The sequence below is a fragment of the Melospiza melodia genome, chromosome 7 (assembly GCF_035770615.1).
Source record: "Melospiza melodia melodia isolate bMelMel2 chromosome 7, bMelMel2.pri, whole genome shotgun sequence".
Taxonomy (NCBI): domain Eukaryota; kingdom Metazoa; phylum Chordata; class Aves; order Passeriformes; family Passerellidae; genus Melospiza; species Melospiza melodia.
Window position 1 is genome coordinate 7,234,608 of NC_086200.1, and position 17,568 is coordinate 7,252,175.

Consider the following 17,568-nt stretch of genomic DNA (forward strand, 5'->3'; position numbering starts at 1 on the left):
CAGCAAAGGGGGAGCCTTTGGTTCCCCGCCACGTTGGGTCATGCCCAAATCTGGCAGAATTTCCCCGGGTGGGACTCATCTGCAAATTCCCTGTGGAGTTTGGCTTTGAAGAAGGTGCCAGAATCAAAGTGCATCACCTTCAGCCTCCCGTGGCCAGGCTGAGGAAGAGCTTGTCATCCCTGGTGTCACCCTCGCTGTCTCCAGCAGCAGCAGCAGCAGCAGCATCCCCACCCGGTACAGCTTCTCCAGGGGCTCCTTCCTTGGGGGCAGACCAGGCTCTCAGGGCTCTGCCCAGGGCCCCAGCTGTCAGGGAACCAGGACACGCAAAACCAGCTGGGATGGCGGCCACCAGTGCTGGACAGAGCAGCTCAGCTCCAGCACAAGGGCTGTGTGTTCCCATCCCATGACCCCGGTGCAGTGACAGTGGCAGCACAAAAAGCTCTGGGTTCCTTTGCTTCTGACTGCCAAGGCATATGTAGAGCAGGAACTTACCAGGGCTCTGGATCAAAGTGTGCCTGTGGCTCTCTCCCTTCTTCTATGGCAGAGGAATATCCCACATCCAAGGATGACAGAACAGGTCTTCCAGTGCGGGTCTGTCCAAGGAGTTCACGGATAAACACCACCTGATCAGGTCTTTGCACTCTGGGGAGAGAAAGCAGAAACTGACGGTCAGCCAGAGAAGGCTCCTGTCTGCTTTGCCTCACTATTCCCATGCCCAGGCCATGCTGGATGTGCTCAGAGCTGGGCCTAAACTTTCCCATCAATTCCCTGTTTTGGAGGAGAGCAGGACATGTGCCACCTCCTCAGCAGCTGCCAGAGCGGGATGCCCACGACCCCGCTGCTGTCTCCCAGCACTGGCATTCCCCCCGTGCCCAGAGAAGAGGATCCACCTTGAGAGAGCCGTTGTGGCAGCGGGAGCTGGCCCCAGCTGAGGTTCTGGCCCCTCCTGAAAGGGTGCTCCCCGCAGACCATCTGGTGCAGCAGGATGCCCAGGGACCAGATGGTAGCTGGCTCGCCGTGGTACCAGCCAAAGTCATTCCATTCTGGGGGGCTGTACGACAGTGTTCCTATGGAATACAGATGGAGTTCATCAGGGGGATGCTGCTGCTCCCAGAGCCTGGCCCCAGCATCCCTGCACCTGCACACAGGGTGACCACTGCCCTCTCGCCAGCACCTGGGACTTGTGCACAAAGTTAGGGTTGGAAAAGAAGCCTCTGGTGCTGGAAGAGGGCAGCCCTGGCTGGGCCCGACCATGACATGCAAAGGAAAAACCCACTCCATGCTGGGGAAAAAACCTGCCCTTATCCTCCCTGCCTGCATTGCCCCAAAAATATAATGAAACAAGGCAAACAGGGCGAGTGGAGCAGTCCAAGCCCTTCCTCTCATCTGCACACCAAAGTGGCTGGGGCACAGGTTCCAGCCCCCCTCTCTGCTACCCCCACCCACGGGGGTTTTGGTCGGGCTGGCTGCCCCAGCACAGCCCCAGTCCTGGGCAGAGTGGCTGGCAAAGGCTGCCAGCAGGGCTGGAAGATGGCTGCCCACCCAGCCCTGCTCTAAAGCAACTCAGCTGAAGATTCAGTGCCCTGACTGGCAGCAAAAGGGAGAATCCCCGCTGCCACAGCCAGCTTGGGCTGGGAGATGTTGGGCCATGAGATGTCAGCAGCGGGAGCACAGCCCTGTGTAGGCTCACCTGCAAAATGAGTGTAGACTGTGTCCTGCAGGTAGGTGCCACAGCCAAAGTCAATCAGTTTGGCCTGCCCGGTGTCCAGGTCAACCAGGATGTTCTCTGGCTTGATGTCCCTGTGCAGGACCCCGCAGCTGGTGCAGTGCCGCACGGCCTCCAGCACCTGGCGGAACAGCTCCCGCGCCTCCTCCTCGGGCAGGAACCGCCGTGCCTGAATGAAACGCTGCAGGTCCTGACACTGCTCTGGCCGCTCCAGCACCATCACGATGCAGTTGGGGAGCTCGAGCCACTCCAGCAGCTGGACCACACCGGGGAAGCCAGTGGACACCTTGGCCAGCAGCACGACCTCCAGGGGTGCGCTGGTGCCGTCGGGCTGCGGGAGGAGCATGATGCCGTCAGTGGGGCCGATGCCGTGCCAGGCCTGGGGAAGCCCTCAGCCAGCCCGGGATGCTCTGCGCCCTGCGCTGGCCCCACTCCCGCTCTCCCTCGGGGCGTCCTGGCGGCTCCCACCGTGCCGGGCCCCGGCTCATCCCCGGCCGGCAGCCCCGGCTGCTGGCCCCGCTCACTCACCAGCTCGCCCCAGTGCCGGACGCGGTTCCGTGGCACCCTTTTGATGGCCACCTGCAAGCCAAGGGCAGCAGCGTGGGTGAGCTCGCCGCCCGCACTGCGAGCCCCATCTTCCGCCCTCCGCCCTCCTCCTCCTCCATCCCCTCCTCCTGCGCCCGCCGCCGGCCCCGCCGCTCACCGGGGCGCCGTCCGAGATCCTCGTGGCCGAGAAGACTCTGCCGAAGCCGCCGCGCCCCAGCAGCGATCCCAGCCGGTACCGCTCCTGCAGGGCCTCCTGCGCCGTCCCTGCGGGCGGGACGCGGCTGTCAGCGCTCGGCCCGGGGCCAGCAACGACCCCCGAGCGCCGCTCACCCGCCCCGGGCCGGCCATGCCCCGGCGTTCGCTCCCGGGAACGCGGCACGGGAGGCTCGGGGCCGGCGGCCGCGCTGCCGAGCGGCGGAGCTCGGGCCGGGGAAGCCGCAGCGGAGGCGGCGGGAGCGGCCGCGCCGCGTGTGTCCCCCGCGGGCCCCGGGAAGAGCCGGGGCCGGGGCCGGGGCCGGGGCCGGGGCCGGGGCCGGGGACGGGGGCGGGGTCGGGACCGGACCCTGCGTCGGGTCTGGGGCCGGGCTCGGGCCAGGCGGAGGCAAAAGGCGGCGATGCCGCCCCCGCCCCAGGCACTGATGCCCGCCCAGCAGCGCCACCGCCAGTACAGCCAGAGCCGGGCGGAGGCGAGACCGCGGCGGGACGGCCGGGGCCGGGCACGGGGCAGCCCCGCCCGGGGCCGGGGGCGGGCCGGGGGCATGGCCCGGCCCTGCAGGGGAGAGGGAGGCGGGGAGAGGAGAGGGACGCCGGGCAAGGGACCCCGAGAGAAGGGTGCCCGACAGCGGGAAAGGGAGAGAGAGAGAAAGAAAGAGAGAAGAGAAAGAAAGAGAGTAATCAAAATATTTCTTTGCTGCCGCCGCTTCTGCTGCCGCCGCTTCTGCTGCCGCCGCTGCTGCTGCTGCTGCCGCTGCCGCCGCTGCATCTGAAGCACCGGGGCCGTTCGTCCCCGTGTCCGTTCCCCGCTCACCCCACGAGCCCCACGTTCGAGCCCTGCGCGCCCCGGGGACAGCCCCTCCGTCTGTCCAAACACGGGAACTTTGCAGCCCTGAGCCCAGATGCAGAGCCCTGACTCTTGCACTCTGGCACAGCAATCCTGTCGCTTGCTGCTGTGCATTGTCCTTGCTGAGCGTCAAACACTGTCGGGACACCTTCCCTTGGGGTAGGATTCCTACCTGAGCCCAGCACTGCACTGACACCTCCAGTGTTGCTTTCCTGTAAAAACAGGGGAAGGAAAACTGTGTGTGGCTCATGGTATTTTAGTGTCTAAAAATCACTAAGTCACCGATCTTAGAGGTGAGGTGCATCTGGAATTACTGGGATGCAACATAGAAAAGGGGAGCATAGAAATAAATAGAGGAAAGCATCTTGGATTGTTTCTTTCATTTTCATTTCACTTCTGGAAAGCTGTTTCAGTTTTCCAGGAATCTTCTCCTGTCTGCTCTTCCCAATAATCTCTCATGGAGAATAGGGTCAATTTTCTGTCACAAGATTTGCCACCAGGAAATGATGCCACTGGTGAAATTTTCATTGTAACTGTTTGTTCTGGCTTAAGGCAAATTTTGGGAGGAAATCTCCAAAAGGGGTCTGTCTAGAAAGCAAGTTCAAGCGGCCCCTCCCCCTACTAGTTCAGGAAAAGATTTCCCTCAAGAAAAGTGAAAAAAGCTCCAGTTTATTTAACAAGTAAAGTATTCACAAGCATGAAAAATGAATAATATTAAATCAAACCTCTGACAGTGGTGAAGAGATGGCAAATTCAGAAAGTCCTTTTTGTGGGTTGTAGTTGGCTCACTCAGTCTCTTCTAAGTCCCTCTGGCGCTGGAATGCAGCGTCCCAGAGCTTGGTGGGCCACACAGGTGTGAGCTGCTGCCGGTGTTTTTCTGGGTTTTCAGTCCAGAGCAGGTTTAAACAGTTCCAAGAAAAAGGAAAGGCACAGTCCGAGGAACTTCTCTTCCTAAGCTAGCTAAAACCAAATTGCTAGACCTGGGCTGTGAAGGCATTGGGAAATTTCCAAATCTGGGCCCTGGCAGTCCCAACAAACACCAGATCTGGATGGTGCTGGAGCCAGAACCTGCAGATTTCCAAATTTTGGCTGTCTGTGCCAGCAAATCGCTGGACTTGGGCTGTGCCAGCACCAGGAAGTTTTCAGATCTGGGCGCTGGCACTGCCAGCCAACACCAGATCTGGGTGGTGTCATTGCCAACGACAGAAATCTGCCAGATTTGGGCTCTGCTGGCACTGAGAAATCTCCAAATCTGGGTTCTGGTGCAGGAAACACAAGATGTGGGGGCGGTGCCAGACCCAGTAGCAGGAAGCTGCCGCAGGTTTTGGATTTCTGTGCCAGCAAATTGCTGCACTTGGGCTGTGCCAGAATAGGGAAATTTCCAGATCTGGGCACTGGCAGTGCCAGCAAACAGCCCATTTCAGGCTCCAGGCTCCAGGAAGGACTGGGTCTGGATGCCTTCCTCTTTTCTTTCCTTCTTTCCTTCCATCTTTCTTGGGATCTTGCTGCCAACAAACTCTGGATTGGGTGGTGCTGGCAAGGGGAAATTGCCAGGTTTTAGCTTTCTTTGCCTGCAAATTCTGGATATGGGTGGTGCCAGAAGAGGGAAATTGCCAGATGTGGGCACTGCCAGATCTTGGTGTGGAATGTGCCGGCACTGGGAAATTGCCAGATGCTTATTTTCTGTGCCAGCAAATTGCTGGAATTAGGCTGTGCAGGCATCTGAAACATTCCCGATCTGGGTACTGGGGGTGTCAGCAAACCTGAGATGAGGTTGCTGTAGGTACCAGGTCTTTGCTTGGTTTTGACTTTTTTGCCAGCAAGTTGCTGCACTTGGGCTGTGCCAGAATAGGGAAATATCAAAATCTGGGAACTGGCAGTGCCAGCAAACACCACATTTCAGGAAGGACTGGATCTGGACCCGTTCCCTCCCTGCATCCCTCCCTCAACAAGGTGCCAGAGGGGCTGGAGAGCAGCCAGGCAGAAAGGGACCTGCAGGGACTGATGGACAGCAGGCTGGGCATGAGCCAGCAGTGTGCCCAGGTGGGCAAGAAGGCCAATGGCTCCTGGCCTGGATCAGGAATGGTGTGGCCAGCAGGAGCAGGGCAGGGATTCTTCCCCTGTGCTCAGCACTGCTTGGGCAGCACCTCGAGTGCTGTTTCCAGTTCTGGGCCCCCAATTTAGGAAGGACGTGGAGGGGCTGGAGCCTGTCCAGAGAAGGGCAACAAGGCTGGGGAGGGGTCTGGAGCACAAGTCCTGTGAGGAGCAGCTGAGGGAGCTGAGGTTGTTTATCCTGGAGGAGGCTCAGGGGAGGCAAGGCGGTGTCAGGGCACAGGGTGGACTTGATGATCTCCATGGCCTGTTCCACCCTTGCTGATTCTGGGATTCTCTGAAAGCACCCTTGTATTACAGCGACCTGAGTGGGCGCGGCTGGTGATAGAGAGACGGTGAATCTTGTATCTTGATCAGAAGGCTTATTTATTAAGATATGATATATAATACATTATGACTATACTAAATAGAACATCGAGAGAGGTTTTCAGAGCTGCTAGCTAAGCTAAGAATAGATAGAAAAGAATCCCAAACAAAGTTGTGTCCAGGGACTCAGTCCCCTCACTTGCCCTGGTGATTGGCCCTTAATTATAAACATAGGAAATGAGCCAATCAAGGTGTCCCTGTTGCATTCCACAGCAGCTGATAATAATTGTTTACCTTCTCTTCGGAGGCCTCTGGCCTCCCGAAGACGCAGAAATCCAAAAGAAAGGATTTCTGTGGAGAAATGTCTGCGACATCTCACCTTTCTAAATTGTATAAAATAAAAGAAAAATGCTGATGTGGAATGAACAGGAAGTTTCTTCACCTATAGAATATACAATAACTAACAAATCACTAAAACAATCCTATAATATAAGAAAAATGCAAAATACAATGTAAAGCGAATTTGAGTCCATGCAGATGAATTTCAGGAACAGTCCAAGAGCCGAAGTTGTTTCCCTTGGAATATCTGAGAGTCCTTTTGGTCCTGAAACAGACTTCTGCAAAAGAGTTCCATCAATAGTTATCAAAAACCATTGACAGTCTTAATACAATTTGAAACGATTTGAAACAACTTGAACAATTTTGGAATGTCCTTTCTGGCCCTTCAATGCTTCAGCGCTTCAGAGCTGCTGCCCAGTATTTTCAATCTTTTTTATTTAATTTTTTAAATTTTTTTTGTTTTTTTTTTTTTTTTTTTAACCGAAAAACAAAAGAGCAGCAGCCAGGGGCAGAGCAGTGCCAGAGAAGGAAAGGCCCTGGGGGCCCTGGCCCATGCTGGACCAGGAACCCCAAAACTGGCTCACACAGGGGGGGGACCCGGACCGGTAGGACAAACCACAATTCCCAAAAACATCAAGAGGCCAAGTGATGGCCCTGGCCCAGGAACCTCCTGAGCCCAACGGCCCAGGCCAAACCCATGAGGAAGGCTCTGCATATCCACAGGCCTGAACCCAGCTGCCAGCACAATGGCAGCACGGGTAGTGAGATGCTTCCTTTCCCCTAAACCACTGAGGCATGCCAGCAGCAGGGAAATAGAAGCCTTCCCCAGCAATCCCATCTGGGGTCTGGAGATGTTTGTTTCCCACAGCAAACCAGCTATGGTCTCCTCCAGCTGTGCCCTCTCCCTCTGCACTGCATCGGGTTTGTCTTCCATCCGCCCCATGGCATCATCCCCATCCCCTCCGGGCTGGCGATCAGAGGCAGAACTCTCTGGATGCACCTGCCCCCCCATGCCACTAGGGCACAAGAGAGGCGGCGGCCTCCATGGGACAATCCCCGAAAAACCACCCCCCAAACCGCCGAGAATGCTGATCTTAAAAACAGGCAGCTGGACTGCCACAACAGTGAGCTGGCGGGCAGCCCCGCTCCACGGAAGGAGAGACCCCCCGCCGGAGCGACTGCTGGGACGTCCGGTGGAAGCAGCGAGGAGGGAGCCGGAACTGGGGAGGGAACCGTGGGATCCGCCGCGGGCTGCTCCGAGGGTCCCGCGGGCTCAACGCCGTTTTCAGCCCCATCCTGAACAGGAACCGTCTCGGCTGGAGCAGGCGGGGACGCTCGGGAACACGCTGTTGCTGCGTCCCTTGGCTCTGAGAGCGGCGGCGGGCACGGCACGGGCACCAGCGGAGCCTGGAGAAGCGGCGGAGCGTCGCCGTTGCTTAGCAACAGGTCAATCGCCGAAGGTGTTGTCTCTTCCGCCTTCTCCGACACAGGCGCTGGCAGGGGCGGGGATGCCGGTGAAACCGCGGGCGGGATCTCCTGGAGTGACAGCTCTGGCAGGGGCGTGGAGGAAGCCTCAGAGACCGGTGCCGCCCCCATGTCTGAAGGCGGAGTCTGAGAGGCCGGCGCTGGCTTGAGCGGCCACTCCCATCCTCCCGGAGAGAGAGAAGGGGGGGAAGGAGACGACTCCATCTGAGCATGCTCCGGAGCAAGAGTGAAAAAAACTCCTTCGCGCCGCGAAGTTTCAGCCCCCCCCGCCGCGAAGCAGGGGGGGGAAAAAAGCCCAAAAACATCACCCACGGGGTCTTCTGCCAAAGGTGGTGGAAACGGAGCTTGGCCATAACAATTAGAGATCCATTGAAAACAAGCTGCTCTGCGTTTCAGGACTGGGAAAAGCTTTATAAATGCTGGGTAGATAGAAGGCAGGACACGTCCCTTGTTCCACACGAACTGGAAAATGGAGTCCATGCACTCCCAGACAAAAGCATCTAAAGCATACAGAACTTCAGTAAAGAACCCAAAAAGCTTTGCCCATCGAAAGAATTCATAGATATCTGGTTTTGACAAAAGGAAACCGTCTTCCCTGCACCAATGTTCCCAGAGGGCCATGATTTTTTCCTCTGAAGGAGTAAAATGAACCACGTACTTCAAAGGGAATCTCCCCCATACAAACAGCCATAATTTTCTTACGGCTGAACCCTCAGGGATAGAAAAATGAACAGTACCTTTTGAAAGAGTCCAGCTTGCTCTGGCCAGCTCTGCAGGTATGCTGCTCTCGTCTACCATGTTTCCTGAAGGTTTTTCAGAAGAAGGTGGTTCTCTTGTGGTCAGCCTTGGCTGTGAACTCTGTCCATATCAGGATCTTCAGTTCTTCAGCTCCTGGCTTGAATCCACTTTCTGTGGTCACTTCAAAGCAACCATCAAATGCCACACATACAGGATTTTTACCCAGTGCAGCAATTTGCTCCTCTGGTCTTATCAGATTAATTTTTGCTCTGACACGAGGGGTCACCAGATGTTACAGCGACCTGAGTGGGTGCTGCTGGTGATAGAGAGACGGTGACTCTTGTATCTTGATCAGAAGGCTTATTTATTAAGATATGATATATAATACATTATGACTATACTAAATAGAACATAGAGAGAGGTTTGCAGAGCTGCTAGCTAAGCTAAGAATAGATAGAAAAGAATCCCAAACAAAGTTGTGTCCAGGGACTCAGTCCCCTCACTTGCCCTGGTGATTGGCCCTTAATTATAAACATAGGAAATGAGCCAATCAAGGTGTCCCTGTTGCATTCCACAGCAGCTGATAATAATTGTTTACCTTCTCTTCGGGGGCCTCTGGCCTCCCGAAGACGCAGAAATCCAAAAGAAAGGATTTCTGTGGAGAAATGTCTGCGACAGGCCTTGGCCTCTGGTGGATGTCCCTGCAACACTGGGGTTGGGTTCCTTCCTTGGGAAAGAAGGAAGATCCCTGGGACACTGTGGGGACCGCATGGAACCAAGGGGATCCTTGTGGCACCACTGCAGCCCATGGAACCAAGGGGCCGTGGTGACACAGAAAGGCTCGATGGACCCAGAGACCATGATGACTCTGTGGGGCCTGATGGAACCATGGAGACCACTGTGACCCTTCAGGGCCTCGTGTCACCAAGGGGGCATTATGACACCTCAGGTCCTCGTGGAAGCAAGGGACCACTGGGACACTGTGGGGCCCCATGGAACCAAGGGAACAGGGAGCAGGTCTGGCTGCGAGTACTGAGCCCAGCTGGGGTCACGGAACCATCTGCAGGCCCCGGGTGAGATATGAACTCTTTCAGTGCTTCCATCCTCCCTCGAGTGAGAGAAAAGGACAAAGTGCAGGCACATAGAGGAGCAACATGAAGATACCGAGGTCAGTGAAGAGGAAGTTGAGTCCCAGATGGGAGGGATGAGGAGATGTCCTGATCTTGGGGCTGAAATCCTCTTGTAAAGCCATGGAGAAGGATGTAACTAATACATCAGACTCTCTTTTTCCCTGTATCACATTGAAAAGTATGGGGACATGACTTGTTCAGCAAAGGCCTCCATGCTAAAGTAGCAAATGTCAAAGTAGCTGTGATCCCATGAGAAGTTTGAACATGGAAAAAAAGAAGTGTGATGAGGTCCTGTGGCTTCACAGGGAGAAGAAAAAGATGTACTCAGAGATGAAGATGATTTCAGAAATAGATGAGGAGAACCTTTGCTCTTACACAGCTCATCTTTTAACTAATACCCCATAAGTTGACATGGCCCACAAACACAACTGTAAAAGAGCTTTGAACAACTGGGAGGGATGTCACAATTGCAGATTTTTCTGGGCAGTTGCTATTCATGGAAATTGAGAGCCACAACAGAAGTGTCTCTTCTGGAAGAGTCTCCATAGCATGAAAGAGAGACTCCTCTCCCTAAGAGAACTCAAGAAAGACTATTCTAGTTGGGGTAAACTGACTGAAAATTCTAGGTTTGTCTTTATATTGTCAGTAAGAAAGAAAAGGTTGTAGGGAGACGAGAAGTTTTCTGAAAGTTTTGTTCTTATTACTCTTTCTTTTAGTTGCTATTAATGAACTTTTCCTTATACCCTCTTAAAATTTTGAGCCTGCTTTGCCGTTCTCCTAATCTTATCACACAGGAGGAAATGAGTATATTCTAGTGAGTGCACTGGTAATTAGCCAACACTGAAGCCACCACAATAATTGCTGCATTTTCCAAGAAATTTCAAATAGGTGAACGAAAACCACTACAGAAATATTTCTGATGAACTGCACTAGAGCAGAGGGAAATCAAGGCAGAGCCATGGTTTGTCAGGACTTGTATGATCCTAATAACCCCTATGGTGCATTTGGAGCTGAGCCCTAGAATCTTAGGGCCTGAGAGGAGATTGCATAAACCTTTCCAGGAGTCAAACTCAGAAAAAAACCCCAAAGTGTCTCAAATCATGGATGTGTCCCACTGAGGTCCATCTGCTACACAAGCTCCTCATGGACTCCTTGGAGGAGAGATTTGGAGGCCAGGATGGCACAAAAACTTCTCAGAGATTCAGTGTGGAAAGGAAAATCCAAAGTACTTTATAAACCTTGAGTATCTTAAAGTATTAATGAGCTCCACTGAGTGTCAGTACAAAGCTCTCAAGGGACTCGTTAAAGCAGATAATTGGGGCCATGATTGCACAAACCTCTCACAGAGTCTCTATCTAAAGGGAAACACCAAGTACCTTAAAATAATTGAAGTACCCTGAAGCATTAATCAGCCCACAAAGTGTAGTTACTGACAAAGCCTCTCCAGGGACTAATTACAGCAGATAATTGGAGGCCATGATTGCACAAAGCTCTCGGAGACTCGAAGGCAAAAGCCAAACTCAAAGTCCTTTGAAAAACTCTGTGAGCATGAAGGAGCCCCCGGGGCCATTCCTGAGCAAGGCTCCCCAGGGACTCCTTCCAGCAGATCCTTGAGGCCACTGGGATGTGGGCAAGGGGGGGATGCTGAGGGCAGGACAAGGGGCTGACAGTGCCCAGCCTGGCTGGGGCTTTGCCAGGAGCCCCCAGGGCCTCAGGACAAGGTGCCTCCTTATAGCCCTTGGTGGCACAGACCCTGCTGTGCCCCAGGGCACCAAGACTTTGCTTCTCTTTGTCCCCACCTGTCATCACTGCCTCCAGTTCTGTGCTCTGCCTGGGGCCTGGGGACACTTTCTCAGTCGTGTCTCTCAGTGGGACCCATTAAATGTCCAAGAGACTTTGGAGTTTGAATTCTGACTTGGAGTTCTGGAGAGGTTTCTTCAGCTCCCTCTCAGGAACTGATGTTCAGGGCCTGAGCACAAAGCCCCAGAGGCTCATTAATGTCCTTGTGCTGTGTCTGTGCTGCTGAGCTGGACTGGGCTCGTGGCACAGAGTCAGCTCCTGGTAACCAAGAGGAGCTTCAAAAGCACATTTCTCTCGATGAGCAGCTTTTCTCCAGCCCAACAGGGCAGGGGCACTGCCTGAAGCCACCCTGGGCACAGCACAGAGGCACAGAGAGCTTCAATCAGTCAGGGCTGGGAAGGTGCTGAGAAGTGCCTGGGGCAGAATCACTGCTAGCCCTTGGCACAGGAACCTCTGGCTGCAGGACAATGCAGCTGCAGCTCCTGGAGTGATCTCCTAAAGCTGGAACATCCCAATGCCTACAGACTCTGTGAGTACAACTCTGGGTATTTCTGGTGCAGGGGAGGTGAAATGCTCGTGAAGCTCTGTAAAGCTGAGGGGGTCTGATCAGGCATAGAATATTTCAGAGACAGGGATTGCGACAAAAATTAGGAAATTTCTTAAGATTTTTCACTCCGTTTCCTACTATAGTAGAATGGCAGGGAGGGGGGCTAAATATTAAAGTTTGCCTAATAATTTGTCTTATTAATTTTGACAAGTTTCTGAGACATCTGAAACTGTTACTTTTAGTGATCAATAGGTTCAGAGGAGGTCCCTAATGTGCTTTCAGCCTTTCTGTCCATGGACAGCACCAGCATCACCTTTGCTGGAGCCATCAGGCTCAGTCTGAGCTGTCCTTTCTCCAAGCTGCAAACAGAACCTGCTCCCAGCAAGTGCCCTGCAAACAGGCAGGATTCTGTCAGGCCAAGGAGAGTGCACAGATATTTGCGGTCTTGTGAGTGGTGGCAGGGAGAGATCGGGCACAGGGAAACACCTGCAGGAAGAAAATCTCCAGGAAGCAGAGAGAAGATCAGGCAAGGAGAGAAAACAATACCCAGAGATGCTGTGGCAGGGAGAGTTTAGAGATGTCCACAGGATCTCCTCCAGTGCAGCCCCTCCCTCTGAACAAGTCCCCTCCCTCCTGTGCCCCAGCCAAGCCTCTGCTCTCAGGGCCGGGGCTCCAAGGCGTGCAGCCCCTCCTGTGCAGGCAGAGCTGCAGCAGAGCCGTGGGGCAGCTCTGCAGCCCCGGGCCCAGTTCCCTCTGCAGAGCACAGGGCTGGGAGCAGCTGCCCGGCCCTGGGGGTTCTGGCAGGGGGCACAGCTGGCTCAGGGTGACGCTGTCCCCAGTGCCCGGCTCTGGGCAATGCTGTCAGTGCAGCCAGGGAAGGAGCTGCATCTTCCTCCATCCAATGCCATCATAAGGACACTTGGAAGTGTCCCTGAGATTTCCGTCCAAGCTGGGAGCTCCAATCCAGGGCGCAAACCTGTCTTGGAGCATTCCTGAGTTACAAGATTGATGGGGAAATGCAGAGGTGTTGTGACACTGAAAATGCTGCTGGGTTGGTGAAATGAGCAAAGCGAGTCCTTGGCCACAAATGTGGAGCTGGGCTGTGGTGGATCCATCTGCTCTCAGCAGTACCTAAGGCATTTTTGGGAAAATTATGGGAAGTTGATCACCCACCACCTGCTAAAGTTTAGACCCCTGAGAAAATCTGAACAGATCAGAATGACAGACCACCTCCCCTTAGTCTTCACTCATCACATTGTCTCAGAGAAATCACTCTATTCTCCCTGGGGGCAGCAAAAATGATTTATGATTTATGGTTTATGATATCCAAGAATAGCAGGACAGACATGGAGGGAGCTTAAAAAGAAAACTGCAGAACTCTTGAACACAAAAGGACGTCTATGTCAGTTACAGGGGACAGTGTATGGGAAATTCCTTTGTTTTTGCTTACGGGTGTCTCCTCTGTCTCTACACTGTGTTTTTCTCCATGAACAGGTCCCCATCCCAAGGATCAGCAAATGTCCAACAGCAGCTCCATCAGACAATTCTTCCTGCTGGCATTGGCAGACACGCGGCAGCTGCAGCTCCTGCACTTCTGCCTCTTGCTGGGCATCTCCCTGGCTGCCCTCCTGGGCAACGGCCTCATCATCAGCGCCGTAGCCTGCGGCCACCACCTGCACACACCCATGTTCTTCTTCCTGCTCAACCTGGCCCACATTGACCTGGGCTCCATCTGCACCACTGTCCCCAAAGCCATGCACAATTCCCTCTGGCACACCAGCACCATCTCCTACTCAGGATGTGCTGCACAGCTCTTTTTATTTCTGTTCTTCATCTCAGCAGAGCTTTATCTCCTGACTGTCATGTGCTATGACCGCTACGTGTCCATCTGCAAACCCCTGCACTACGGGACCCTCCTGGGCAGCAGAGCTTGTGCCCACATGGCAGCAGCTGCCTGGGCCAGTGCCTTTCTCAATGCTCTCATGCACACAGCCAATACATTTTCCCTGCCCCTGTGCAATGGCAATGCCATGGGCCAGTTCTTCTGTGATGTGCCCCCAATCCTCAAACTCTCCTGCTCACACACCAACGCCCTAAGAAAGCTGGGACTCATTGCTGTTAGTACCTCTTTAGCATTTGGCTGTTTTGTGTTCTTTGTTTTCTCCTATGTGCAGATCTTCAGGGCTGTGCTGAGGATCCCCTCTGAGCAGGGATGGCACAAAGCTTTTTCCACCTGCCTCCCTCACGTGGCTGTGCTCTCCCTGTTTGTCAGCACTGCCTTTTTTGCCTACCTGAAGCCCCCCTCCATCTCCTCCCGATCCCTGGATCTGGCCCTGTCAGTTCTGTACTCGGTAGTGCCTCCAGCCCTGAACCCCCTCATCTACAGCCTTAGGAACCAGGAGCGGAAGACTGCAGTGTGGAGACTGATGAATTGATGTTTTCAGAAACATTAAACTGCTGGAAAATTTCTGCAAATCACTTGCAATAAAAGTCATCTCTGATACTACTTGGGTTTGGTGGCTTATTTGTTTTTCACTTTTTATTTCTTTTAGTTTTTTATAATTGCAACAAAGAAGGTCATTGTTTGTGCCATTTTTCATTTTGCTTCTCTCCACCTTCACTGTGGCTGCAGGCTGTGCCAATGAGGAGCTGGGCTCTCAGAAGCATTAGACAGAATAAAGGATCTCCCAGAAAAGTTTTCAGCACAGATGCCCCTTTTGTTTCCTTCTCTGGAGCTGCAGCAGCAATGTCTGTGTGCAGAGCTGGGGGCCGATCAGGGCTGGCACAGCAGATGTGCCCAGCAGCAGCAGCACTTGGTGTTGCCAGTGCTGCTGCATGGCCCTGCCCTGCTGCCCTGGTGGCCCTGGTGTTGCTGCAGGGCCTGAGTGCTCTCGGGGCCTGGCACAGCCCTGTGGGTGGCAGTGCCGGGGCTGCAGCAGGGACAGGCCATGGGCACTGCTGGGGCAGCGCTGACGCCTCAGGCCACGGCCTGGGGGCTCCAGGCTCCTTGCCCAGGCTCTCTCAAGAACACAGCCAGGCCAATGCTCAGTCCAGAAAACCCCCGTGAGCAGCCCCAGGCTGGCCGTGGGCAGGCTGGGAGCAAACAGCATGGCTGGGGCTCTGCAAGGGCCCTGGGGCAGACGGGAAGGAGCAGCAGAGCAGGGGCTGATCCATCCCCAGTGCACTGCACAGCCCAGTGCAGTGTCCCAGAGTGTCCTGATGGAGCTGCCAACAACATCCCCCCTCTGCAACCCTGGCCTCTGCCCCAGCTCACACAGGTGCCCCATCCTTGCAGGCACAGACACGGCAGCACTGGCTCAGCAGCCCCTGTTTGCATTGCACACAGCAGGGGGAGCACCCCCATGCTGTTGGTGTGGGGACATGAACCTGAGGGAGCACAAATGCCATCAGCCCCTGGAGCCAGCAAGGGCTGGGGGACACCAAGGAAACCACTCAGCTTTGTCCTGGCCTCTGCAGTCAGCCAGAAAGTTTGTTCCCATCAGCTGGGAGTTTCCTGTCCCACTGCAGATGCTGTTGCTCAGAGCCAGGGCTGCCTGGCAGCCACCCCCAAACTGCCCTGAGCATTTCCTTGGCTTCACCTTTGCTTTCGTTCTTTTTTCTGGCCCAGACTTCTTCCTCTCCCATCCCTGTCCCCTCCCCTGAAAACAGCCCATCCCTGTTTGCCCTTTCCTCTTTGGCCCCACTCCCTATTGCAGTTCCTGACTTGGCACTATGGGAACGTCCCTTGGGCAGCAGGATCATCCTACAAGTGCTGCAGGAATTGTCTGCAGGCTCCTGCAGTGCCTGGTGCTGCTCCCTTGCCAGCGGCACCGCAGGCCAGGGGGGCACATCTGGGCTGCTGTGTCTGGCTCTGGGGCTCCCTGTTCTGGGCAATGAGGAGGAGCTGCAGAGGCTCTGCAGGACTGACAGGATGGGCTTTGGGGCTGGCAGGAGAAGCTTAGGGACCTGGGCTGCTGGAGCTTCTGAAGAGGAGGCCCAGGGCTCCTCCTGCAACTGCTCCAAGGGTGGTTCCAAAGAATCCCAGAATCAGCAAGGTTGGAAAAGACCCTGGAGGTCATCAAGTCCAACCTGTGCCCTGACACTGCTTTATCTCCCTGACCTCCTCTTCTCCAGGATAAACAACCCCAGCTCCCTCAGCCACTCCTCACAGGACTTGTGTTCCAGACCCCTCACCAGCCTTGTTGGCCTTCTCTAGACACACTCCAGCCCCTCCATGTCCTTCCTAATTAGGGGGGCCCAGAACTGACACAGCACTCAAGGTGTGGCCTCACCACTGCCAAGAGCAGAGGAAGAATCCCTGCCCTGCTCCTGCTGGCCACACCATTCCTGATCCAGGCCAGGAGCCATTGGCCTTCTTGCCTACCTGGGCACACTGCTGGCTCATGTCCAGCCTGTTGTCCATCAGTCCCTGCAGGTCCCTTTCTGCCTGGCTGCTGTCCAGCCACTCTGTCCCCCGCCTGTAGCACTGCAGGGGTTGTTGTGGCCAAAGTTCAAGATCCGGCACTTGGACTTGTTCAGCCTCACCTTGTTGGATTTGGGCCCTGGATCCGGCCTGTCCAGGGCCCTCTGCAGAGCCCTCCTTCCCTCCAGCAGATCCACACTCACACCCAGCTTGGTGTCATCTGCAAATTTGCTGATGCTGGACTCAGTCCCATCATGCAGATCATCAGTGGAGATATTGAAATCCACACTGGCTGGCTCTGATCCCTCGGCCATCCTGTGGGTGCCCTGTGATGGCACTCAAGGTGATCTGTACCATAACCTTGCCAGGCACCCAGGTCAGGCTGACAGGCCTGGAGTTCCCCAGCTCCTCCTTCCAGCCCTTCTTGGCGATGGGCTCACACTGGCACCTCCAGTCTTCTGGGCCCTCCCTGCTGAGCCAGCTCTGATGGTAAATGATGGAGAGCAGCTTGGGGAGCTCATCCACAGGTCCCTCATCCCCTTGGGATGGATCCCATCTAGTCCCAGAGACACCTGTGAGCATCTGAGGGGCTCAGCAGGTCCCCAGCTGCTTCCTCCTGAAATACAGGGGCCTGTTCTGCTCCCTGTGCCTATCCACCAGCTCAGGAGAACACTTGTCCCAAGGGTGTCGACGGAAGGGAACCAGGACATCAGTTTGATCATCACAGGCTCAATTTTATTGATCAGTACGGCGGGTTAAATACAGTTAATAATGAGCTTCATACATATTGCAAAAGTTGAGCTCAGGATTGGTCAGCTTGCATATCAGCACCTACGCCTACTTCTACATTCCTATGGTTCTACTTTTGATACTTTCTACATATTCTTAGGATATATTCAGGACTAATCTCAACTCCCTATCCTCATGTTGCAGCAAGGTCACTGCTGACTCTTCCTTTCAGCTTGCTGACTGCTGACTTTTCTCCTTCAACTTAACCAGTGGCATTATATCAGTGTGGCCTTTCTCAGCTAACCAATTATTAATAATGCTCTCCACACAAGGGCAACTTGACTTGTTTTTGGAAATTGAGGCACAGAAGGGGTTAAGTGCCTCAGCCTTTCCCTCATATTTGGTAACCATATCTCCCCCAATAATGAATGGAGATTGTCCTTGTACCTCATTTTGCCATTAAGGTATTTATAGAAAAATTTTTATTCTCCTCCCGAGAAATGTCCTGGGTAAGCCTTAAGCTTTCACCTCTCTAACTTTGTTTCTGCATGACCTAACAACATCCTCACACATTTCCTGAGTTACCTGCCTCTCTGTCCAAAGGTGATGCACCTTCCTTTTTTTCCC

General features: G+C 54.4%; 1 protein-coding gene across 1 annotated transcript; it reads right to left on the reverse strand.

The window, feature by feature from the left end:
- Nucleotides 1-1,706: 1,706 nt before the first annotated feature.
- LOC134420479 (serine/threonine-protein kinase pim-1-like) lies at nt 1,707-2,048 on the reverse strand (the record flags this gene model as incomplete). The annotated part of the gene is made up of 1 exon (XM_063160645.1): nt 1,707-2,048. A coding segment is annotated over one exon (342 nt), but the record flags the coding sequence as incomplete, so codon positions are not given.
- Between the last annotated feature and the right edge of the window lie 15,520 nt (nt 2,049-17,568).